The sequence below is a fragment of the Pararge aegeria genome, chromosome 22 (genome assembly GCF_905163445.1).
Source record: "Pararge aegeria chromosome 22, ilParAegt1.1, whole genome shotgun sequence".
Classification (NCBI taxonomy): Eukaryota; Metazoa; Arthropoda; class Insecta; order Lepidoptera; family Nymphalidae; genus Pararge; species Pararge aegeria.
This window is the reverse complement of record NC_053201.1, coordinates 10842864-10870808: the sequence shown is the minus strand read 5'-3', so window position 1 is coordinate 10870808 and position 27945 is coordinate 10842864. Positions and strand designations below refer to the sequence as shown.

At 34.8% G+C, this 27945-nt stretch overlaps 1 protein-coding gene across 3 annotated transcripts in view; it reads right to left on the bottom strand.

Annotated features, from left to right (window-relative positions):
* The window catches only part of LOC120633646 (atrial natriuretic peptide receptor 1), a 238082-nt gene that overhangs the window by 40093 nt on the left and 170044 nt on the right, over positions 1–27945 (bottom strand). The window contains exons 2-8 of one of the 3 annotated variants that reach the window (XM_039903934.1): positions 23655–24497; positions 23147–23340; positions 19506–19719; positions 14108–14222; positions 13170–13317; positions 10843–11041; positions 9332–9423 (exon numbers count right to left, since the gene is read on the bottom strand). In XM_039903934.1, the coding sequence (XP_039759868.1) occupies positions 9332–9423; positions 10843–11041; positions 13170–13317; positions 14108–14222; positions 19506–19719; positions 23147–23340; positions 23655–24399 (1707 nt within the window). In that variant the 5' untranslated portion in view covers positions 24400–24497. Of the gene's footprint in view, positions 1–9331; positions 9424–10842; positions 11042–13169; positions 13318–14107; positions 14223–19505; positions 19720–23146; positions 23341–23654; positions 24584–27945 lie in introns of those variants that run through there. The other 2 variants (XM_039903932.1, XM_039903933.1) reach the window with 2 other exon arrangements.

The following is a 27945-nucleotide window of genomic DNA, read 5'->3' as shown; positions in this document are numbered from 1 at the left end:
AAATGAGTTCTTTGCAAAGCGAATTTTCCGAGTAAAGCGCGGCTGACAATTTTTGACCCGTAATTTTCCATACATTTACTTCCAAAGTTAGGTGCTAAAGTAAATGAAAATTGTATGAATTGGATTACGAAGCCGAACTCATTTGAATGTCGAATTTTATTTAACTTTGTCTCCAATCTTATCTGGTCGTAAGTGTTGATAAGATGATAGATATGTGATATAGATAAGGGCTTTCCTTTAAGGGGTATGGCAAATATATTGAACACGTACTCATAATGAGTTACTAAGTGGCAGAGTACAGGAATGCTAAATCGCGACACCTACTTTGTCGGTTCCCAAATTAGTCCTGCCGGTGATGGAACCCGTGACCTCCCATATAAAAAAACACTGCTAGAAGGTTGACAACATATTCAAAGAAAAATTTCCGATTTTTATTAGTTATGAAAAATTATCATTCAATGAGAAAAATCTCTATCCTATCCTATCCTATCCTACTAATATTATTTTATTATATTATTTATTATTATTATTTATTATAACATTATAAATATAAATGTCAATGTAAGTTTGTTTGTTACGCTTTCACGCAAAAACTACTAAACCGATCCTCATGAAACTTTGTACACATATTCTTGGAAGTGTTAGAAGTAATATAGGATACTTTTTATTCCGACTTTAAGCTCGGTTTCTTTGGGAAAGGGGATGAGTGTTTGACGATTTTACACCATAACTCCGACAAATTATCACAGATTTAAATAATTATTTTTGTACTATAGAGGTTAGAAATATGTATTTAATTTTGCCCAAACTTTGTGTTGATCTGATGAATGTGGTTGGAGATAGAGGACAGAACTCCTCAGTGGACAGCAGCAAACCCCTCATTTAAGGCTTAGCGATACTGAATACTTAAAATTTCTTTAGAACTACAACTAAATTGAATGCCACCTCAAAAACAAAATCAAACGCAGACGAAGTCGCGGGCAATAGCTAGTAAAATATAAATATACTACGACAATACACACATCGCCATCTAGCCCCAAAGTAAGCGAAGCTTGTGTAATGGGTACTAAGATAGTTGATGAAAAATTATCGAATAGGTTTAAACTGACTGAGTATTGTTTTAGTAGTTAATTTACAAGTTTTTAGTCTTGTACAAGAAGCATAGCAACTTCTTTCAATTAATTGCGATGGCTATGGAACTGAAAAACACTACAACTAATACGCTACCGCTACTAAATACAATCTAAAACGTCTTCGAAACCACCGCAGCGAGGCACAGTTCCTAAGATGCTGGCAGCATTGCCCCTTTGGATGGCCAAACTAATTCGTTGAATAATCAATATTTATATATTTATTATGTGTATATTATAGGCATTAAATTTAAAAAACTCTCAACACTCACTTACTCAATTCAGTCACTTAAGTCTCTTTTAAATTTTAAAAACCTCACACAAACACACAAGTCTAAATTATTACACACCGTCGTTTTTGCGTCGGGGGTTAAAAATAGATGAACTCAAAATCTGCATTAGCGAAATTTTCCAATTACGAAATGTCAGATTATAAAAGCAATTTCATCGATATTCCAGTGGAACAAAAGATTCGTCGAAACGAGTTCGATTCGATTGCTTAATTACGATCGCGCGTCATTAATCTCAGCCCTTTTAATTGGAGTATTGATTATAAAATCAGTCTGTTATATTCTTTAATAATATTTAGAGGCGACATACTTCTAGCAAGCTGTGGGCTCCCTAACTAACATGGGGATGACGTCACATGGTTTTAATAAAACAGATCGGCTGCTTCTGCCCCGTGCCAATGTCGCGGTAGCCTTACATCGGTCCGCAAATTGTCTCGTTTAGTAAGTGCAAACCACCATTGTAGGTTTTAAAATTAAAATAATAGTTTTGAAAATTTTTGGTTTTGCTTAACCCTCCGCTGCGGCTTATATAACTGGAGATTTTACGATATTGTTCACAAAAACAAATGCTTCATCACGAAATGATTATATGAATATAGTAAAATAATCTTTTAGTAGCAAAACTTTGTTTGTGAATTCCATTGGCACCTCAACTGCGTTAATAAACATGTTTCCCCCCTGGAGTTCTTAGGTACACAAATTTAAAAACTCTTATTTATTGTGATGAAATCCAAAGCTAAGGAATAAATATAACGTAAATTGCAATATAAAATAAGATTTTCAGTGGAGAGAGGTATTGCAGGTATCTGTTGCTTTTATCCTTCCATTCTTATTCTCATGCCAAAGCTTCGTTTGTAGACTTTGTATTCTCACAGCGCCAGAAGAAATTCTTTATCCAGTTTTGCAGGAAAATGGACAAAAATGTCTGTGCAACTGGGTTTTTATTTCAATGTCCTGAATTTTCAGTCGATATTTTAAGTAACGTAAAGAAAGTTCACAGTATTGTCATGTAGCAAAGTACTCAAACGTGAGTAAAGCAAATAAAAAATTTTTTGAATTCATGAAATTAACATTGCTTATATGTTTTAGCCTAATAAATATAAAAAGTTAAATTAACTACATTACATATACAACAGAAAGCGGTGATAGCCGAGTGGGAAGCACTTCGACTTCATTTTAAGGGGCTGAGTTCGAATCCCAGTACGTGCCATTTCTAAGTTATTTGCGTACTAAATATCACTTGCTTCTATTGGGTTTTTTTTTCGCACCTCTTACTTTTCTAAGTTATGTGCGTATTAAGCAATTTAAATATCACTTGCTTCTACGGTAAAGGAAAACATCGTGAGGAAACCTGCACACCTGAGAGCTCTCCAAAATTTTCTCAAAGGTGTGTGGGAGTCCACCAATCCGCACTGGACTACCCTTCTCATTGTGGGAGGGAGACCCGCGCCCAGTAATGGGCCGGTTATGGGTTGATATTGTAATGATGCGGCACGCCTTTGAGAACATTCAAGAGAACTCTCAGACATGCAAGTTTCCTCACGATGATTTTCTTCACCGTCGAATAAAAATTCCACTAACTGTTTTCGTTACTTTTTTTTCTATTTTATTTATGAAGCGCATTCAATCGCATCTATTAGTAGAGATTACTATATTATTTTGTATTTCATAGAAATATATCAAAAAAACTGACTTAGAAACATAAAACCTTAGTAGGTACGGTGGAAGCCATTCAAAGAAAAGTTCTTATTTCACCGAATATATAGCAATTCAATATGATATTTGAGTTTCTTAAATTAGTTATATAATAATATATAGCAGTATTCATGGATGATGCAGTCAAAGATGGCAACGGGCTAACCTGTTAGGGTTATGGCAGTTATAATAAACCCATAGGTACCCCTAATCGGTTTCTACGCGAGATCGTACCAGAACGCTAAATAGCTTAGTGTTACGTTTGTCGGTAAAAAAAGGGTGGTAAGCACCGCCGAACCCTCCATGACGTTCCATCATCGTTGAGGGCCGATTGGCGCAGCGGGTAGCAACCCTGCTTTTTGTGGCCGTGGGTTCGATTCCCACAACTGGAAAATGTTTGCGTGATGAACATGAATGTTTCTCAGTGTCTGTGAAAATATTCATCGATCATCTTTTACCCATAACACAAGCTTACGCTTACTTTGGGGCTAGATGGCGATGTGTGTATTGTCGTAGTATATTTAATTATTTAAAAAAAAAGGTTTTTTAAATTTATATATTATACATTCTCGTATTGCCCTGCTCAAGGGGAAAAACAGTTTTGAAATGCGGGTAAATAGCCTTTTACATCTGTTTAAGAGAAATAGGAACCAACAGTGATCATTTGTTAGGCGAAGGATGTCGCTACATATCGAAAGCTTGTCTTTTTCACAATGATGGACTGTGTATTTTGCATACTTCAATAGCGTATGGGATCTTGTTATGGGGCATAGCTGCTGATATAGAAACTATATTTATGCTACAGAAAAGAACTATACGATCTTTATATAAACTTTGATGAAGAGATTCCCTTTATACTTTATACAAAACATTAGTATTTATAAAAAAAACAATCGACTAACCTACTATAAACGTATATAAATTAGTGATCTGCTTTTTAAATGAGAAAAGTACAGAAATAATTTGTGGGGATAGGTTGCCTTTCTTTTATAATATAATACAGAAGGTACTATTAGGTCTACCTTTACTTAAGTCTAAACAATGTATTCAAAGACATTTTATCAATCGTGGTTACTACGCGATTTATAAACTCCTTAATGAAAAGGCGGTTTGTTGCAGGCATTTACTATACAATTGATGATTTTTTTAATGACAAGGTTGCTTGGAAGCATCCGGCTCCGCTTTCAGCTCTCACAAGATAGAAAAATGAATGTTAAAATGCAAAATGTAAATTGTTGATGTTGGAAAAGAGCAACTGCTGAGTTTCATGCCGGCTTCTTTTCGGTAGAATCTGCCTTCCGAACCGGTGCTAGAATCACTACAAACAGACAGACTTGACGTTTCAAAAGTGCTTATATTAGGCCTACTTGAAATAATTGAATTTTGAGTTTTTTTTATTTTTTTTGAATTGCATCTCTCGCAAGAGATAAAATTATATTGAAAAAGAGCAATCTGCTGTGTTTCTAGCCGGCTCAGTAGTATCTGCCTTCCGAACCGGTGGTAGTGTCACTACAACAGACTGACCTGACATTTCAAAAGTGCTTATAAAGTACGCCTACTTCAAATAAATGAATTTTGAATTGGAATGTGATGTCTTTCCAGTCAGAAAAGCCCCTTATGTAAGCTTAGTTATTTGAATATTCGCTACGGTTGGGATATATACTCGTACATGAAACGCGTGCGAGGGATTCAAGCTACAATGGTATATGTAAGGTTACTTGCATTTTCGTCAAGGTAAAATGCCATTCTAAGCTAGATTATCGATACTAAATGATGTGCAAATCAATAAAATGTATCTCCAAATTATAAAAGACCCTTAGTCATCAATCCTTCCATGTTCGACAAAATTTGAGTAGTATTCTTCTTGGATAAGACGGTAGGTACTGGCACGAAAGTTGGAAGGACTGGCGACTAAAGCGACGCGGGAAAGAAAAAGAAGAAAAGTGAGAGGATAGAAAAATAAAAGACGGCGCGGGGCGTCAACGGGCGTTTGGGATTTTTTCGGGGATTTCTGGAAAGAAAGAGAAGGAAATAGGGAGAAGTTTATAACAGTAAAAGAGTAATTATCTTATGAGTTTAAAATGGAAAATATAAGAAGTATTTTGTTACCGTAATTGATGAAATATATGTTTGGTGTATGAGATTGGTCTTTTATTTGGACTGGAGCAATTCTTATATATATATATGTAGTTCTTAGCTTTGGCGACCTCCGTATCGCAACCACTCCGTTCAGACAGAAACACAGCATCGCAAAAATGCTGCTTAGCGGCAGAAATAAGCATACGGTAGTTCCCCGAACGAGCTCTGTCACATAAAGCTCTACTACTGCTGAAAAAAAGTCATACCAATCATCATCAGTCATCTCATATTGTGCGGCTCAAGAACAAAAAGTGCTTAGGAAAGCGGCCGGGTAAATAGCTGGCGAGATCTTACATACGTGTAAGAGAAATTGCAAACGGCAGCCATTATTCAATCATTTTTTGTTTCCTCTACAAGCCAGCCCTTGACCGCAAGGGGTACGGCAGTTATACTAAAACCCTACCCCTAATCGGTTTCTACGCGATATCGTACTGGAGACGGCCAGTGGATAAAAAATTTTAAATGGGGGTTAGAAAAACCCAAATTAAACGCGGGAGAAGTAGCGGGCAACAGCTATAAAATAGATAAATTCCTTGAATGTGCCACGTAATGCAAATATTTCTTAAATTTTCTCTTTCACTTGCTTCGCTTTACCTCGTATCGCCCAGCTTCCCGGCCCAGTTCGTGTGGAACGAAACTTTAGGAACGCGGGTAAATTGCCAGCGATCTCTTACATTTGCGTATAAGAGAAATTGGATCTGACAGCAACAATTCACTCGACTAAGGTAATTACTTTAGATCACCGCCTTCCTATTCTTTTACAGGCATATCCTAATAAATTGCTGTCTTTTCATAACTATTCCTGTAAATCGGACTAAAAAAAAACAAAACAAACGCAGACACAATTGCGGGCGACAGCTATTTAATTGATAAATTCGTCTTATATCAAGTCTGCCTGTGATACAAAAATTGCAAATATTTCTCTCTCCGCTAGCAAATTGTCTCTTTTACATGGTATGCGCTTCGCTTCACATCGTATCGCCCAGCTTTACCGCCCAGTTCGAATGGAAAGAAACTTTAGGAGCGCGGATAAATAGCCAGCCATCTCTTACATCTGTGTATAAGAGAAATTGAAACTCACAGCAATTATTCACTCGACTAAGGATTTCCTTTAGATCACTGCCTTGGCTTTTTTCAAATCCTAATAAATTGCTGTATTTTCGTAACTACTCTTTTATTGCGGATTTAAAAAAAAGTAAATAAACTTCGGACGACATTGCGGGTAAGAGCTAGTGAATTAATAAATTCCTCGAACGCCATCTCTGTCTGTGACACATATTGCAAATATTTCTTGATATGTTAACAAATTGCCTTTTTTACTTCTCATACGCTTCGCTTCCCCTCGTCCCGCTTAGCTTCCCCGCCCAGTTTGAGTGGAAAGAAACTATAGGAACGCGGGTAAATAGCCAGCAATCTCTTATATCTGTGTATAAGAGAAATTGAAACTGACAGCCACTATTCACTCGACTAAGGATATTACCAAAGATTACCGCCTTGCCTTACCTTCACAGGAATATCCTAATAAGTTGCTATTTTTCATAACTATTATTTTATTAAGGATAAAAAAAAAACGATATAAACGCGGACGAAATTGCGGGTAACAGCTAGTGAATTGATTCTTCGAATGCCAACTTTGTCTGTGACACGTATTGCAAATATACGAGTATCTTGATCTGCTGACAAATTGTCTCTTTTTCTTGTTATCCGCGTCGCTTCACCTAGTATGGCCCAGCTTTCCCGCCCAGTTCAAGTGGAAAGAAAGTTTAGGAACGCGGGTAAATTGCCAGCGATCTCTTACATCTGTGTATAAAAGAAATTGGATCTGACAGCAACCATTCACTCGACTAAGGATATTACTTGAGACCACCGCCTTGGCTTTCTTTCACAGAAATATACTAATAAATTCCTGTCTATTCATAACGAAACGGGAATTTATTCCTATTGTTTTCATTGATGGACCCAGATAATTATTAATTTGATTTCAGTTGGATTCCTCTTAGTAAGCGGTGGTTAGGACATCGGTTTCACTTTCGAGTACCGACCGACAGACTTTGAGTCCCAGCAAGAATCACTAACGTTGGTTGTTTATGTGCTTGTGGGATACTCTTGTCCTTTAGTGGGCCGATAATTGGTTGATATGATGACTATTATACAACGTGTTATGGAAATACTGATTAAGGGTGCATAAGTTTATTTCATAAGAAATCACCATAAAAAGAAGCATATTTATTTTTCGACACAAACTAATTCAAATACTCTTCCTTATAAAACAGCCGCCTACAAAAATTTTTACTTTTAAATAATATGGTACATTTGTAACGCACTTTGAGATATTGTATTCACTAATTTTAAAATATTATTGTATTCTCGATGTGAGTGAACTATTGTGTTCTTTTTGAGAAATAAATGTCTTTAAGCCGAAATAATTCTCGGTGTTCACTTATGACAACCCTATTGAAGATAAAAGACTGACACGCGCATAGTACCTACGCGACGCAACGCGTACCTAAAGTGACATGAGTCCCTGGATTTTAATTTTGCATGTAGCGTTAGGGTTATAATTGATTTCTTTCAGTAAAACTATGGCAATGGTTTACTCAAAAACTATTAGCGTTTCGGTTTCACAGATAAATAAATAATGTACCTGTAAAGCCTCTGAAGTATTATTTCGGTTTTCATTGTCACGTTGTATAACTTATATAACTTTCCCGCGCCTATCTATCTCACTAAAGCGGTAATGGCCTAGTGGGTAAGGCTTCGGCTGCACTTTCAAGGAGACCAAGTTCGATCCCCGGCACTTCTCAGAGTTATGTGCGTTCTTACTGTAAGCAATTAAATGTCACTTGCTTTAACGGTGAAGGAGAACATCGTGAGGTTACTTGCATGCCATACTTCCATAGTGTTCTAAAGGGCGTGTGATGTCAACCGCACTTGGCCATCGTGGTGGACATAAAACCTTCTCATTCTGAGAAGAACCGCGCCCTGTAGTGGGCTTTAGTAAACTTCCACAAGAATTTCCTGTCTTCAGCGCTTAAAACCGGAAAAGGAAGAATATTATCAAGCGCCCATTTCCACTGAGTATTCAAGTCGCAGCCGACTTCCTCATTTATAAGTAAGTGTAGGGGGAATATGCAACATTCTTTAAAATCCTAATGAAGCATAGCTTATAAGATTCATTTATATAGCCCGACCTTTAAAGTTAATTATTACGTAATTTATTATATTTCAACGCTCCCAAAAACCTGATACACAAATAACATGCAAGGTGTAATAAGTATGCACATTTTATATAATTGATAAAGTTTTAAACAGACTAAAAGAAAAGTATCAACGAGGGCCTCGGAAACATACACGATTGATAAAGCCATAGCTGATAGCGTTTACGCGCTGTGGATCGCTGATGTTGTGTGATTACCGCCACCCAATAACATTTGCAGCATTTTAGGAAAAATCTATAGGTTTCCAATCATTACAGTGATTTTTAATATGCATAGTTGAAACACCGCAAAAGGAGGTTTTTTTACATTATGTATCGAGCTGGAAACATACCTAAAAATAACATAAATGCGAAAGTGAGACTGTTATATTTGACTTAATTCACGCCTTAATTTAATAAGAAACTTTATTACTGAACAGTTATTAAATAAGTGTCAAATTTAATTACTGTTCAGTACTAAACTAGAAGTTCACAGATTTAATTCAATGAAAAAAAAGATTATACCTTTGATATCAAACGAATCTTAAGCTTAAGCACAATAGTAAAGTTTTGAAGGATTTTTCTAGAACACTGAATAATTCAACGGAAATAATGTTTGTTTTGCAGAACTTTGACAGAACTCCGAATAAGTAATGGGCGATCAGTCACATACAAATCAATCGACTTAAACAAAGTTCTTTGAAACTCATGTATATTTCGAATGATGAAGATTTTTGCTATTGTTATAAGAAGCTTTGTTATCCGAAAAACTGCTTGCTGGTATGAAGATCCATATCTAGAAATTACTCTGGAAAAGTTCTTTGAGGCAGCTCATTAATAAAACTGAAAAAAATAACCTTGTAATAAAATCACGCACTGACCTCAAATTTGCTGGTAGTAGGGTTCATGTCTAGAAGAGAGTAAGACGCCACGCGGTCGCCATTTTCGTTTATTATCACTTCGCCCGTGATGCCTGAAAATACACACACAGTTACGACTCTAGTAGACGAAAACTTTTATCTCAGACGCATATCCCCATTTCTGCACTCCTGGTATTACGATTCGCGAAACTTTACAAAAATGGCGTTCCCGTGCTTTGTTCAAGGGGGGCTTGCTCAAATAAAAAGCTGAAGCCTACAAGGGATTAACATGTAATCTGATGACCTCCAACGTTGGGCGCTGTAGATTAAAGTGAGTCCTGGGTTCAATCGTAATTTTGGAGTTTATAATTTCTAATTTTTGCTCTGGCCTGGTCTGGTGGGAGGCTTCTGCCGTAGCTAGTTACCTGCACCCTTCCGCTAAGGGATTTGGCGTTTAAGTACGATGTCGCAGAGAAATCGATTAGAGACATAACAGGTTAGCCCGTTACCATCTTAGACTTGCATCATCTTTTAAAATGAGATTGCAGTCTTGAACTTGTTATGCAAAAAAAAACATTATCATATGGCAGTTATCTAAATTACTTAGATCAGTGTTATCTTAAAAGGGCGAATTATTAAAACTCATTATTTGCTCACTAGTTTATAAGGACTCCACAACATAAAGATATAGCAGTATAAGCTTGCTAGCTTTACCAAGACCTCTTATATTATGAAAATTAAGCTCAATTTGCCACCACTTAACAATTTGTAACAAACTTAACATTTATTAACAACTTAACAATTATTAACAATTACTCATTGTAAACATCTGAGGATGCTCCTGATGGTTTCGAAGTGAAACGTGCGTACCCGAAGATCTGTTTGCTGTGGAGTATAAGGATTGAAGAAATTATAAATTACACCATAAAGATCCTTCTGCTTTTTGCGGAGTATAGCAAATTAAGCTTAATTTTCATAATATATCATGGATTTCCGCAAAGTAACGCCTGCTTCTATCCAATATATAACTAATATATTTTCTCTGCATGTATTTGTGTATATTTATATTTATATATATATATATATTTATATGTGTATGTATTTATTTCTGTATTATTTGTATTTGTATTAGCTGTTTATGTATTATTGTTAAATATAGTAGATGTAGTTTATGTTATATATTTTTAAAATTGCACTATCCCGTTTCCATACTCCTTTTCTTCTTTCATTAAGGGTTGTCTGGAGGAGATCGCTTAAAGCGATGAGACCGCCTTTGCGCATTTTTATTCTTCTTATATTTATGTTTTCAATTTATATTACAAATTGTGTGCAATAAAGAATTTATCTATCTATCTATCTATCTATTTATATTTCCCTAGCTTTAATATATTATAAACATTATGCGATCCAAATTATCCTATCCAACACGACTCCTTAGCTTTCTTGAGTTGGTAGTAGCTAAAACGCAATAATTAAGCTTAGCTTATGAGTTGATTACCTTTTGGAAACATATTATCGATAAAAAAACCAACCTTGGAAAGTTCTGTTCCACATGTTCTTTATAACCATAGCTCCATCCAGCTGCCCTTTCGGGTCGCTCGCCTGCCGCAATGTATCGTTCAGCGCCAGGGCGTAAAGGAGCACAGCATCGTAGAATGCTGCCACAAATGTAGATACGACCTCGCCCTTGCCGAAAGTGTAATTGTATTTAGTTTCCGCTAGTTCTTTGACCTAGGAAAGAGAAATTTATTTTAAATAGCCTAATTAATAATGTTAGTTTGTGATTACTAATATTTCCAATTAGTAATCACAAACTAACATTAATATATACAAATAATATAAGCCGTCTAACTGTTAACATAAGTTACAGGGCATGGTACCCAAAATACTGCCTCTTTGAATTGCTAGACTTAGCTGTTGAGGTAAATAAGCACCAGCTGTTGGGTCATCAGACGTCAAGAACAATTTTCGGAATACGATGTCAATAACATTTTTCGTGTTCGAAGACCATGGTCCCAGAGTCTCAAATACAAGCGCCGCAAAAACGTAGTCATTACAAATAACAGAGTATGTCCGGCGCTAAAGTATTTGAGCAGATTCGGCACCCGCTTTTTGGGACGTACTCGGTATGTTAGCAACAGCTGCCAACGTAACACAGGTCGCATCCCACTTAGGGTATGAACGTGTCGGTTCGTATGTGTGTATGTTAAATCAGCTAATGAAATAAACTACCGTTTGATAGTGACTGCGGTCAAGTGACCGAAACAACTTCTACACAGTGTCTGTTCTGTCGTCATCTGGGGATCCCATCCACGGGTACAATTCTGAGGAGATTAGTATGTTTGTCACGTAAATAAGCCCAAGCCACCCTAAACTGAAGTCTATGTCCAGCAGAAGCCATCAAGTATACGTTCTCCTGATTAAAAAAAATATGTTTATTTAGGCAACTGAGGCTCATTATGGTGAAAGTGATACAACACAATAACAACAATTATTATTTTTGTTTTAGATCTATATTCTTTCTTTATTGCAGTTTGAAATTACTTTTTTTTTTAGAATAAAGCGAACGTAATCTTTTACGAAGTGGGAGACGAATAACTACGGGCCTTTGATGAAGATGCGCCCACTCAGCTACGCGAGTACATGTCTGTGCGACGCGATGGCGATTGCAAGGCGTTTGTTGTTAAACTCTGCCGGGCCCGGGACATAGTTATTGAATATTTTTATAAGGAGTCTATGCCCGTTTTCACTAACGATGAACAGGGCAATGCATAAATAGATAACGCCTATGGTTAGGATATTTCTAGACATACATTTCACCAACAGTTATGACCTAAGAATTGGTGAAACTTTTTTTTAAGACTTAAATAAGCGTAATTTTAATCATAAGGGAATCGATTTACGTGATTCTGAGGTTTAGTGACCGATACTCGAATGAAGTGTTCCAGGATAGGTGAGCCCATTTTTTTCACAAAAAACGAAACGTGTTGTTTGAAAGAGTAAACTGTGTCAGGTTAAACGCCCGTCTAATTCCAAGGCAGTACAGTCGTGGTTACTACACGGTTGATGAATTCCTTGATAGGACGCAGACCGCTACGCTCTCTTCTCTCACAAAACAGAAAAATTCTAAACATTGTTAAACTATAAAATTATGTTGGAAAAGAGCAATCTGCTGAGTTTCTTGCCGGCTCTCCTCAGTGAAATCTGCCTGCCGTACTGGTGTTAGAGTCACTACTCTAAACAGACTGTTTTGACGTTTCAAAAGTGCTTATAAACTAGGCCTACTTAAAATAAATGAATTTTGAATTTGAATTTATAATTTTGAATTTGAATTAAATTTATTAATTAATGGATTTATTAACGGTTGGTGATAATAATTATTGGTACGTTATTCAGAGTGATTAATTACTCTTATTCGTTAAGAAGTTCCATCCATCTTCTTCAAAAATCTGCGCCATATTAAAATGAGACTTGTCTAACGCTTATTGTTATTATTTAAATCTGCAAATTACCTCTGCCTCTATATACCCCAAATTTCCTCGTTGGTCTAGTAGTTAGTGTGGTCGACTACGGATAAGAAGGTCCTGGGTTCTATTCCCAGTTCAGGACAAAAATTGTGTTAGGTTATTTTGTTTTTTGTCACGTTGTTCTGTACCAGCCTGGAGTAAGGAGTTTAAAATTGACCGCACCTGGCGTAGAGCTCGTTAAGCCGGCTTTTATTAGCCCTAACATGTGAATTACAGTCGGTAAATACATTTTTTGTGTAGGATACCGCATCGAGAGAAGAAATCAAACTCACGACCTTGTGGCTAGACCAAAGAGGAATGAATTAACAATAGATCTCGTAAAGACAACATACCCGATCAGAGAAGTCCAAATATTCTTTTTTCTCCGGGGCTGGACTCGTGACAGTAAGAACGGCACTATACGCCCGTCTCGCTCTCTCATTCCGCTCTTCTGTGTCACCCTCCACCTTCCAGGGTTCTTTGGATGATGCTGATGCTAGGCTGGTTAGATGGAAAGATAATTATTTGTATAGCAACTGTTGAAAGTCTAATTATGTATAGCGCCTCAACCGAGAACCAAAAAATATGTATAAAATGCTATTACAGTTCTACAATGGTGGCAATACTGTTCTAAATTACAAGTTTAGAATTACAAAAATATCTAAATTAGAAGTCAAATTCAAAGTCAAAGTCAAGCAGGAATGGCACCAATAGTTAAGTATAGTTTTCTTGTATACATTTTTACACGCGCATTAGTCAACTTAAAGCCATAATAGTGTGTTACCTCTTTGCTGGTTCGGAGAAAAATAGATTTGGTACGACGAAAAAGATAATTTAAAGGGTGTTTTTTTTATTGAGTGAAAAGTTTAATTATTTAGCCGAAATTAAAACCTTTTAAAATGCATCAAAGATTTTATTAATTAAAACTAGATCTATCTCCCAAAGCACAAATTTTTCCAAGGTTATAGCCCAGTACTAAATCAAAAGTTCAACTACTCATTCGTTGACAGGTTTATATGAGGTTTTCTTATAACACATACATCGTTTTTTTTTTAATAATTATTTAAGGTTCCATATAATGGAAATTACAAAACAATAATGCAATTGGGTTGCGCCAGATTAAAATATATATTGCGCCTTATGAACCATTATTCAGAGCTCAAATTCATTAGTCCCAAATTAAGTAAAATCGTCAGTAGTCCATAATTCGGGACTCATGCGGCAACATATAAGTATATTTTTATAATGACTTAATAGTGTTAAATAAAACTGCTATTGTAAGATTACTTACTTAGAAAATAACTCAATGTTGAAGAACACGTATTCTCCAGAGGAGACCATGTTGAGATCATCAGCAGCCAGCATGATCTCACGCACCGTACTTGGATTAGCGCAAACTACCACAACTGTGGACAAAAAGGAGGAGGTCAGATTACTCTCTTAACTAATAGTTCTTTAAAAATGAAAGTGAAGGCAGAAAAAAGGCATTTGCTTTGTTAATAAATTAATCTTAGTAATAGTTACAAAAACTTTAACATAAAACGAAATACTAAATATAAAAATTTCGTATAAACCGATTTGGATTACAAAACATCCTGTATATAGAAAAATTATGCAACATAAACTAGTTTTTATACATTTTATTTATAGATAGGATAATTCAGATTTAAATTAGCTTTTAAGATATCAAGATTGCTTATCATAAAAATAGTCAAATACGGTATCTAATATAAAGATAAAAATGCGTTTTTTTTAATTCTCATTCCTAATGCATCTTTATTAAGATAGAAAACAATTTTATTAATAAGAATCTTCCAGATCGAATATTAGGTATATCCAAACCATGTCAACCTTAGCCCTTTATGTAATCCATTAAGAAGACGATGGTACACTGAAAAATAAATAGATTTTTTGTTTAAAGTTTTTGAAATTTACATTACAATTTTTGTCAATTTGTCAAGCGATTTAGCGTCTCTGTACGAAGCCGCTTTAAAACGGATTAGGGGTATGGCATTGAGAACATGTTCTTAATTCTGAGGAGTGGGTTTAATATTACTTCCGGTATGGAAGTAATATTGAACACCTTCCCCTTAGCTGTTAGCCCGCTATCTTCACAGACTGCTCACGAGTTTAGATTGCAGTCAAGGGCTAACTCGTAGTGGAATGAAGAAAAAAATTGTTGTACCCACATTCATCTCCAAACTAAACTATAAATTATAATGACAGATCTTAAAACTGTGCTGTTATTTTCAAAGGGCAGCACTACTTATAGACAATTTAAGTTATTTAGAAATTGTCATGTTGCGTACATAACAATTTCTAAATAACTTAAATTTTAATTAAAATAACTTTAAAATAACTTCTTTTTCTTTCGACGAAGTATATGAATGAATGAATACACTTGTTTATTGTACACCAAAGAGGAAGTAGTTACAGAGATACACATAGAGCAAGAGAGTACAATTAGGTGGCCTTATTGCTACATAGCGATTTCTTCTAGGCAACCAATATAAAAGAAACAATATACAATATAGAAAATAAACATTTGACGGCCGATTGGTGCAGTGGGCAGCGATCCTGTTTTCTGAGTCTTAGGCCGTGGGTTCTGCCGTGGCCGTGGGTAATAGTTTGTGTCTAGGTGTGTATATATATATTATAAATATTTATGTATAATGTTCATAAAAATATTCATCAGTTATCTTAGTACCCATAACACAAGCTACGCCTACTTTGGGGCTAGATGGCGGCGATGAGTGTATTATCGTAGTATATTTATTTATGTATTTATTTATTTATAAATTACTTATAGAAATATATAATGAAATTAATAAAATTAAAAATTGTAAGAAACAAATCACTTTATCGGGCTATCTCTCTTGTTCATCTAATGTATTCGTACACAAATTTTAACAATGTTTAACATAATTATCTAATACTTTTTGAATTATTATGAAATTATAAGATGCTAAAAAATGCATATAATATCAAGATCGTTGAATAAACACGGGCGTGGGAGCGTCGAGTATTGTATAAAATTCGAGATCTATAGTATATTTATGTTAATTGAAGATAAGTTTTTTTTATATAATAAGTAATACAATTGATTATTTTAACATAATGATTTGTTAATATGATGATCCATGATGGGAATATAATTTGAGGGTGGCTAATCGAGCGATTCTGATTCGAACCTGAACAAAAAATGACTTTTTAGCTTTATGGCTACCTCAGTCCTTTTGGACAGGATAGAGACTATGTGGGACTCCCTCAGGCACACTCCCTCTCCCTCTGAGGGACGGGGGATGTAACCGAACTAAAAACCTCCACGGCACATCCCTCTCGGTGGCTTTAATAGACGTCCGGGAACCCGTTGCACACTTCCCGGACGTCTACCAACGGCCACCGGCTGTCGGAGCTCCCAAGCTTAAGAGGAGGGGATTGAGATAGGGGATAATGGATTGACATAGGGGATTGGGATTTCAGTCCATCTCTGAAATCCTAAATCTTTACGCTAACTAAAGCGTCGTAGCTGGAGTTTTAATCACATAAACTTAAGTCGTTAAGCTGTGTTAACTTTGTACTTTAAAATAATTACACTTGAGATTTTTTTACCGTAAGATATGCCAACTTAACTCTAATCAGTACTTACGTAAATCACAGTAGTTGTTCAAAGTATAAACGTCAATGTTTAGGCATTAAAAAAAACATACCCATAGATAAACATTAAATAACTTAGGGCTTTTTAAATAAAAATTAAATAACGTGGAATAGTTATGCAGTGTTTTTGCACATTTCAACAGACTTTATTAATTAGACCCTTAGTGATTAGAATACGCGAACGTTTTATACCGCCGATTGGCGCAGTGGGCAGCGACCCTGCTTTCTGAGTCCAAGGGCGTGGGTTAGATTCCCACAACTGGCAAATGTTTGTGTGATTAACATGAATGTTTTTCAGTGTTTGGGTGTTTATCTGTATTTCATAAGTATTTATGTATACTATTTATAAAATTATTCATCAGTCACGTAGTACCCATAAGACAAGCTACGCCTACTTTGGGGCTAGATGGCGATGTGTGTAGTTTCGTAGTATATTTATTTATTATTATTATTTTATATGACAGAAAGTTAAGTGCAATATTTCAAAAATATGGACATTATGGATCGAAAGTTATTAAAGACCGAATCTAATGATCCTGAATAGGATTGAAAAATTCTATTAAAGCGGAGAGAATTTTTAAGCTAAAAAAATGAGTATGCGTTAACTATGCACACAGTTTGCATGCAAAATGAAATTATGGGTTACTTTCAACAATAACAATACTAACACTCTTGAAAAATATCATATCGGCCCATTACCGGTTCACTACAGAGCACGGGTCTCCTCCCACAAAGAGAAGGGGCGTTAAGGACGTAGTCCACCACGCTGGCCCAGTGCAGATTGGTGTTTACAAAAAAACTGCCACTAAAACTACTGTCGATGATGATCATGAGAAAATAAGGGAATAGCGGACTTCTTCAAAATACCAACTTTAGTTCTGAATTTAATAAGTACGATGGATATAAAATTCATGTTTAACGCTACGGTAGAAGTGAAAATGTCCAGAAAATTTGTCTGGGACATTTAAAATTATTAATTTATCAAGACAAAGGCACTTGATTGCCACCACGGTTTTCCTTTCATTTGTAAGCTTATTGAAATTCGCTTTTGTCATTTAATAGTTCGTTCGGCGTTTGATTGCCGGTAAATAATTAAATTCAAAGTGAAATCGCAAATCTTTCTTATTTGGGACATATTTTTTAAGAAGCTCAGCGGTGGTAGGATCAGTCACACAATCTAACTTTTCTAAGTTATGTGCGTTTTAAGTAATTAAAATATCACTTGCTTGAACGGTGAAGGAAAACATCGTGATGAAACCTGCATGCCTTAGAGTTCTACATAATGTTCTCAGAGATGTGTGGAGTCCACAATCCGCACTGGGCCGGCGTGATGGACTTCGGCCTTAACCCCTTCTCATTGTGGGAGGAGACCCGTGCCCTGTAGTGGGTTGGTAATGGGTCGATATGATGATGATGATTATAACCTTTATTTATTTATTTGATATTATCCTCGTAGGAAAGCGTTATTACGCTGCTATTATGGGGGGTAATCGAGCTTAGGTAACGAATTTCAAACCTTGCTCTCCAAGAGCGGGGGAAAGATAAGGAGCAAATCTGGAAATTGTTCTCTCATGAACCAGTTAAATTCGGACCTTTGAAACTTTTCGCCTTCATAGATATTAGCTTAATATGGTGAAATTTTGCATAGAAATAGTTTATTTATTTATTTACTTAGGAAGAACAATATACAGAGTTTTTAACGTACAAGATGAAAGAGAAAATAAAGGGTTCCTTCAGGATATTAAAAAGCCAAAACAAACGCAGAAGAAGTTGCAGACAACAGCTAGTTATTCATAACTAACTAAATAATAATCAAATTTAATTAATGAAAAGGTAGCTTGGAAGCAGTCAGCTCCGCTCTCAAGTCCTGCAAGATTTGACGTTGGAAAAGAGCAACTGCCGTTTCTTGCCAGCTTCTTCTCGGGAGAATCTGCCTTCCGAACCGGTGGTAGAGTCACTAAAAACCGACAGACTTGAAGTTTCGATAGTGCTTATAAAGTAGGCTCTACTCAAAATAAAAGAATTTGGAGTTGAACTAAGCGATAAATAAAGAAAGCACATCTTCTTATATCTTAACATTACCAATCTTAAAAATAAAATGTATGCCTAGAACCTACGCGTAGGGATTTGTGAGCAATAAATATATATATCTGGAATTTATGTATCGCCGATACCAATTTATTTAGTGTATCGGCTATTCCTCTGGGACGTGACTACGATGAAGTCTTCTTAAAATGGAATAAAAATATATATAGATTTTTATAGTTTGTTTGTTTTTTATAGTTCTAGTTATATAAAAGTCATTATATAACTAGAACTATAAAAAACAAACGACTAATAAGAAACAAATACAAAACTTCCTCCTAATAAATCAAACTATTCCATGTTTACTTTCCTTATTATTGACACTGGCATGATAGTAACAATCAGTAACATATTAAATCAATGCTAACAATACAATAATTGTTCTATTAATTCTTAAAAGTATAAGACCAGTCAAAATCATAAAAATGCTTACAATGCGCTAACAGTTAATCAATGAAATAGATTTTATTATAATACTCGAGATATTTAATACAATTCTAAAGTATAATTTAAAAAAAAAATGTTATTATATTTATAATTTAAAGTAGAGAAAGTAAAAAGTCAAGTTCAAAGAGTGCGCGTAGCTCAGACAACCGATGAGGTTTCAAGGTGCTGGAATGGCTGGCTGCACGCAAGCGGTAGTCCTATGTGATGCAGTGTACAAGCATCGGTTGATATATTAAGGACTATGACGGATCTGTCCATTTACTAAAATCTAAGATTTCATAAGTAACATATTTTATAATGAAGAAGACATTAATGAATTATGATGTAATATTACACAACCATTTTGTTAAAGCGCGTTGCTTTCGAGTTTTCAGCGCGCATTTCGTATGCAGCCTTCGATGCTAAAGATAGCAAACCGGATTTAAAGGTTCCGCAGATAAATAAAAGACGAATCTATATATACATCTATATCTTACATCATTCTCTCTCGTCATACTTACTTCTTGTGCTACGAGAAAGTTTTTCGAGAAGCTCTTTTATTTTTGCAGTTGTTATAAGAGTCTCGTCAAAGGGGATATTCGGGATGTTGCCGGTGCCCTTCTTCTGGAGGACAGTGAAGACTGCACTGAGAGTCATGAAGCAAGGACTGTTCCCTTTGCCGCTGGATGGAGCATAGTTGTGGTAAAGCATACCAAGCTTGCGCCAATTAAACTCCTGAAACAAAGAGGCAATAATTAAATTAATTAATTTAATAAACAATAATATAATAATTGAGAAGTAAGGCTAAAAAGTAGTTACTAGCATAAATCAATGCACTAGAATTTTAAAATATCAGATTGAATACACATTCTAACAAATATAGAAAAGTCATGAAAACCTTTGAATGTCGTAAAGATAACAAAGTAAAATAATAAAAAAATAATATGTGGGTGTGAAATTTTTATTACAATAAAAAAACTTGTTAGAAAATGAAAATGAGTAAATCTCAAAGTAAGTAACACTAAGAAGTAGGAACATAAAAGAAGTTGTAGAACATCTTTATAAAATACACGAAGTAAATATAAAAATAAACAATCTAACCAATTAAGTAATTGACAGAATACTTTCCTAATGCTTTTGCGCGGAATATTTTTTGTAAATAAAATAACTTATGTTGGTGTATACATTTCAAGTATTGTTTGTTTTATTAGCCTGCTACACGTTAGTCGTTGACTGCAATCTCACTGGATGGTAAGTGATTATGTCTAATATCACAGCGGGCTATCGTTTAGATGTATGGCAGTTGTTTTAAGCCAATAGTCCTTATTGATTTCAACGTGGGATCGTTCCGGAAATGTTAATTTTGTAATGTTGTATAAACATACACATTTATGGCCTAATAATCTTTGTATACCCGGTGTTTAGTAATATTTTTTTTTAAATTACTGATGACAGATAGAGATATTTTCCATCTGTAATTTGAGATTTGAAACAAGAATACAAAAATTTGTGTACCTATGCAGCCACTTTACAACCTTTTATAAGTAGCGAAAACATATTTAGAAATAACAGACTTAGTGTCCCTTCACACAGAACGGCTCGGACAGAATCGGACGGTGCTTTTCTTTTCACACAGACCTCCGCGGGCTCGCGTACGGTTGGAACTGGCCGGAGCGACCAAGCTTTATTTCACATAGACTGCAAGAGCACTGTTCAAGCGGACGCGCTCGGAGCCGGACGTTAGAGCGCGTCATCAGAAATCATACGTACGTTTGCTCTCCGGCATTCTCAATAACAATAGAGAAAAGAGGTGATATGTAAAAATAAACGTTAATTCAATTATCCAACACTCTATTTTAATCGCTATCAAAATCTGCTCTCCGGTCCGAGCAGGTCTGTGTGAACGGACACTTACAGGTAAGAAAAGAAAAAAAAGATATAAAAATTAACAAACAACAATTTTTCCCATGATTTGGCCTTTGAAATTTTAATATCTTCTTGAATGAGCAATCTGCGAGTTTAGTGGAAATGCTTTCATATGTAAGACTAATAGAGAATCAGTGTGAAAGACAGATACGAATTAATTAAGCCTGATTCTCGAGAGGAAATTTAATTAATTCAGTACTTATTTGCATGCAAGTCGTCTCACGTCGGAATCAGTTAAATATTTTTACCTTCCGTCATTAAATAATCAAACTAAACTAATAAACTAATAAAAGTTAGTTCAATTACGATGCTACTAACTTTTTTTTCTAAGAAATAAAATTTAGCACGCTTGTCACGTAATTAATGACAACCATGTCCAACAAGGAAGTGCGCATAGATTAAAAACAAAACTACGCACTTCTAAGCACACTAACCGTGAAGTAGTAACTGGTCGGGGCCAAAGCTCCCCAATGGATTTAAATAAATAAAAAAAAAAAATTTCTATCGCAACAGTATTCGACACAAAAAAAAATCATTATTTCTATATTCATAGCGACTAGAATAAGTTTAATTCCATGGGTATTGAATTCACCACTGTTAAATAAATTTTAATAAAATCCATTTAATCAAGATTAGAAGATTAATATGCTTCGTATGCAAAATATAATCTTTTAATAATAGGATTAACACGAAATGCATGAATGGAAGATTTTGGGCTATTTGTAGAAGAAAAATACCTGAGTCTTTCCAGACTTACAAGGTTAAGGTAACATTTTATGCAAATTATAAAACAGATAATCATGTAGATGTGAGTCGGAATCTTTATATTATTAGGTGTGGTTTGTATAAGATTAAGAGTAATGTTATGAATAAGATGGTGACCGCATTTCAGTGTAATAATTATGCTTTAAAATTTAAAAAAAAGAGGTGATTGGAATATAAATTTTAATCTTGACAATCACGATTTAAATTTGCTTGTGTGTCTCGTCTCTATTAAACTAGATCAAATAGAATACCTCAATGAAGCACTAAATATCAACCGTTGAATTACCTATCTAACAAACGAAGATCAAATAGAGGCATCAAAATAGAGTGCATCAAAATAGAGTGAAAAAAATAATTATAAATATTTCTTCAAAACATGTTTTAAATCTGGGTAACATAACATTTGTGTAACAACACTGCTATAAAAAATACATAAAACAAGGCATGATACTTAAAAAAAAAGGATTGAAAGATTGACACAATGAAAGAATAAGATGAGCTTCAAAAAAAAAAAGGTATCGGAGAGCGGATAATGTTATGTTTTTTCTCGTATAAAAACCATTATAACGTATAAGAGCAGACATGTGATTAAATTCAAAGAGCCAATAATACCAAAAAAAGGCGCAATGCAAACGGAAACGAAGAGGTATTCGAATTGATCCTAGAAGTAAGTCCATCTACGCGAATCGAATATTAAACGTTAATTTAATAATACGTCATGCATTATTTATTTTAATATGTAATTGACGTACGAGTTAGGTGTCCGGCATTTTAAAAGAGTATCTTAAGGGAACGTATCTATGTTAATTTATAGGTATATTACTATTTAATCAATAAATAAATAAAAAGTAAATTAATTTGCCAACAAAATTGACATTTATTTAACCTCTTGATCTAACAAATCACCGTCGCACGACGGAAACTTCCAGTTTTATTACATTTTACAGATGATAATGTCTAAAAGTTGACTGAGTATTAAGGCACGTCTATAGATTTTCTTTTCTATTGTATATAACTCAAGAGTAACTATTTGCTAATCTAAACTAGTACTAGATATATATTAAAAAGTAAAATAAATTGTAAACGGTAATGATTTACCATACTTATGTTGTAAATATTTAGGATAATTGACTTTGACATGAAAATAACCATAGAAAAACTTTGCTCTTTAATAACTATATCAAAAATAAACCATATGTGATCACATGCTATAAATGTATTATTGAGTGTCAAATCGATTAACTTGCATGAAGTAGGAATGGTTTTGACAACAGGAAATCATAGTGAAAGTGGCGACAAAGATCTTCAAAGTTTAAAAAATATAATAAGCAAAGCAACTTAACACGGACACGAAAATAAAACACATAGATGATAGTTTAAAAACGTATTTTGAAGCATAGTAAAACATACACCAAACAATACAACATCTAATTATTAAGATTCGTACAAAATTATAGTTTCTGGTGTTTACCTCAAAAATTTTCCTAATAGCGACTCCTGCTTGAGTGTAGCTGCCCATCATTCTTGTTAACGTCATGTAACTTGGTTGCTTGTAACCAAAAGCTTCGGCCTGAGCACCAGCTGTTATAACAGGTATACCCCATAGACCAGCATATCTTGCTACAGGGGCAATTACATATTCACAACCAGGCCCGATGAATGCATCTGAAATTATAACGAAATATTATCTACCAAAGTTACCTATAAGGTAATGATGCTCTTGTGCATTTTTTTAAATGTTTTATTACATAACAAAATATCACAAAATTGAATATTCTTCCACTTATAAAACAAAAATGCATCAAAACATACCAGAGCAGCGTTAGAGCAAGTCAAATATAGATATTCAGATTATATAAATAGTAACTTTAAAGATAACATTAAGGACTTTTTTATAATTACTGTGTGGGACACCAGGACCAATTTAGAACAAAAAAAAACTAAGTAAAAATATTAATTTCATAAGATAAACAACTCACCAGCTGAACCATTGACGTAAAATTCGAATGCAGCAAGTGGTCCATACACCGATGAACATCTTGTATCTCTATAGTCTACAAGAATTTTCCATCCCGGCAAAGGTCCGTCAGATTTCGTCATAGCGGGTATCGCCATTTCTACTATCGGTAAAACTTTAGCCAAGGAAAACACTTCAGTTGGATCTGTAGGCAGTAAAACTCCTAGCTTCAGTATTTTTTCATGGAATAGATGAGTTTCGGGTCGAAGATTATAATTTGTTCTTTTGACATAGTAGTGATTATTTGCTAAATCGTGAGGATAGCCTACTGCCCGTGATTCGTCATAACTTTCCTTTACTATTTGCACTGTCTCCGTGTCATTTGTAGTATTTTCCTTGCTCTTGTAATATGTATAATATTTATTCAACTCAAATACATCAGGCATGGAGTATTTCTCAGATTTTTCCTCATCATCTGCATCTTGCGCTGATGTCGTACTCTTAACGAGATTCTTCCCGACTAACTTGTTGTCTAAGTTACGACGCCAAACTTTTGCGACATCTCCATTTAAATTGTTTATTTTATACTGACTTAGTTTGTCTTTAGATGTTTTTACATTATAATTATTAGCACTAACATCACACTTAATTATCACATTAAATAAACATACGTAGAATATTAGGAATGAAACTAAAATAGGCATTTTAAAGTTAAGAACACTTTTTTTCGGATTTATTTTAATCTGGTGTGCTTGAGCATTGTCCATAGATTCACTAGATTGTTCATTTTTTGCTTTGTGTATCCAAATTCCATGTCTCTTTCTGAATTTTGTTTGGATTGCATATGATTTTTCTTTGCACCAGACTGTCTTAGCAAAGTTTGATGAGAGAATCGCATGCACGATCTCTTTTACCATTTTACAGTTAAATTATCTCATTTTTTGGTTTCATTATTTTGTTTCTTTCATCTAAGAAAAGAGCATTATGTAAAACATTATTTTTTTTATTTAAATCCCTCTCGAAGCGATGATCGTTGTTAAAAAATAAGTATCGCTTCGTTACGATGTAATTATTAGGAAAGCCGAAAAGGATATCGTATTATTATAAAAGGTAGGTACATGTCAAGTATATTAACACCCCGTTAGGGTTACCAAGCGAAAGAAGCTATATATATATATAATTTGTGGTCTATGCCTTTATATAAATCATAACTTAAAGTTTTCGTGTATGAAAAATTTTTTCTATTATCACAAATAACAATAAGACTAAAATGCTTAGCTTTTATTGTTTCTGTGAGTTGATAAGGTTTGAAGTTGTGAGATATTTTTGCTCTGCCGTATTTAATCGTGACTGAGTTTTCAAAGAACATTTTAATTAGGGCATCCCTGCAATCTTATAAAGTTTCATGATTAAGTGGAACCTGGGCACGGTCTAGCTCTGTTCTGCATTATCGATACAATCAGTCCTTCATGGACTCGAACGATCCAAAGATACCTCCCGGTGTCTTCGTCTGTCGTCTGTCGTCGTTTATCAAGTTTTTTTTATTCAAGCATCTGATGTCACCACTCTTTAAATATATTACAATAGTAGACAGTTAAACAAAAAATTCCATTGTGAAGTCTGGAGCAGTTCTAACTATAGTCTACCTACTCTATTTATACTGAATGAAAACAGGTTCCAAAATTTAAATTCAGAACCGGTACCCATATGTTTTGGAACATGAGTAGGTGTGTTTCATAAAATATTGCTCAATGCCAATGAACTATTATCAATCTATATGATTATTTAACTATGTATCATATTTAAGGCAACTTCAAAAAAGAGAGGTCATTCTTGCTGTTCCTCTATAACTTCGTTATTCCTTGTTGATGTTTATGTTTAATACTCTCATTACTATCGCATTTTGGTTATTTGTAAAAACTGGTTTAAGCCGGTTCCAGTTATATATATCATTTACCGAATCCAATCACTACACTACAAACCGTATCGCGTATCTTATGATACGCATTCATGATACGTGGTCTCGATACGTCTCACAGATACAATACGCGGTACGGCCCGTTACATGTTTATTATCATCATTATTTCAGCCAGCGGACGCCCACAGCAGAACGTAGGCCTTTCCCAAAAAACTTCACCACACCCAGTCCTCTCTCAACCACCCACTCCAAGTTCCATGTTAACATTAATAAGAATTATATCTAACTACCTGTTGCCCACAGTTTCACCCGCGTTGACTAAAGATCGCAACGTAATTTTCGATACCTTACTTATAGAAGTATACCTCCTTCATTCATTTCTTCCGTATGCACGGGTGAACCGATCTAGGCAAAGAGATAGCTTGCATCGTAGATAGGATATTTTGTAGGAGACTTCGTATCCCGATAAACCAGCAGGTGATTACGTATGTCACGACGGTGGCAGGCGTAAATCTAGCAATGTTTGCTGTCAAACGTCACTTAGTTTTTTTCTTGTATGCAAACGTGACTTTGGCAGGAATGATCGCGAGATTTGCTGTTGTGAGATACGTAAGTAATCACCTTGCCAAATACGCACGGGCCTTATAGCTAGTGTAGTAGGTACTTAATTTCACCGCTATAAGGATTCATATGTGAGCCGATTCCTCATAATGGTTGCCTGGAAGAAATCACTATAAGTGATAAGGCCGACTTTGTTACACAAATTTAATTGTTTTTGTCTCTTTTATTTTTTTTTTCTTGTGTGCAATAAAGTATTTTTGATTTGATTTAATTTCTCAGCGTAAACCAAGTAATGAAGTTCATAGGCAACATTTTGCCAATTAGGGTTTAAATTTGGCAATTTTCTAAGGGATCTCATAATTTTTTTAAGTAAATGTATCCTATGTTACTTCCTAATAATTCAGCTGTCTATTGGTAAAAAAAAAAAATTCTAATCGCGCCAGTAGTCAAAGCCTATTCGGTACAAATAAACAAAAAATCTTTCCTTTCCTTATAATATAAGCATAGTATATATATCTATACTTACTTTTGAAATGGTCTACTAATAGTAATCTGTATCTTTTTTTGAGTTGGTATGCCAATTACTCAATTACTCGTATTATTTCAAGTTGTCTTCAAATTCGGGACGTGCCTTGTGATTTTATACATTGTGTGGGCCCACAACCTGCATTTTTACTTAATGGAATTTTAATTGAGTTTTATTAAGGGGTGGGATAAAATGCTGATAAAAAAGGTCCCTTTTTATACACAATTTATCGTAACACTAATGAAAAGTTTCGTATGATTTTATCTCAATCCCACTTTTAATGAAAACACTTTATCAGGGATACATTAAAGATCTCCGTGAGGACGTTTCATGTTGTCGAAGTCGGCGTCTTGTGTTTTGTTTAGAGATGTGCTGCCATCTCAGAAAAAACCCTAGTGAGATGTCATATTATTACAGTATGTAGTAAAAATATGTTAATTGGATCTATTTTCAAAATAACGGGATGAAATGCAAGGTTAATCGGCGATTAAAGATTAATCACTTCAACGTTCACTTCACGAGAGTATACACGGAAAGATACGACCTATGTAATAAAGTATTCGAGTGTACCTATTGTCATAATGCCGAATAACGGCCGATTGGCGCAGTGGGCAGCGACCCTGCTTTCTGAGTCCAAGGCCGTGGGTTCGATTCCCACAACTGGAAAATGTTTGTGTGTATATTATAAGTATTTATGTATATTATTCATAAAAATATTCATCAGTTATCTTAGAACCCATAACACAAGCTACGCTTACTTTGGGACTAGATGGCAGTGTGTGTATTATCGTAGTGTATTTATAATGCCAGCTTTTGAAGTATAATTTATTTTCCAAAAAAAAATGCTATGCTAGCAAAATTTGGGCAGAACTATTGATGATACATAAAAATAATGTAAAATATAAAATGTCACTCTGTGACGTAGTGCGTGATTTTTAAAAAATCATCAAATAGACGAAGTTGCGGGTAAAAACCTAGTTTTAGTATAGATTCAATAACGACGTCGTTTTAATCATTATTCAAGCAGTACACACCCATTACTGACACAATGTAAAACGTTTATTTTTAACGTGAACACAGGAAGTTTATATTTAAACTGCGAGTAATGTACAAACGGCTGACACAAATACTAACTTAGTAACTGCCATTTTTAGGGTTCCGTACCCGAAGAGTGCAAACGTGACCCTATCACTAAACCTCCATTGTCTGTCTATGGGTCCCTCCGTCCGTCCGTATGGTGTCTAGACTCTGTCTGTCTATTGTATTATTCTAGTACAAGTTAGTAACAAATTAATTTTATATTTAAA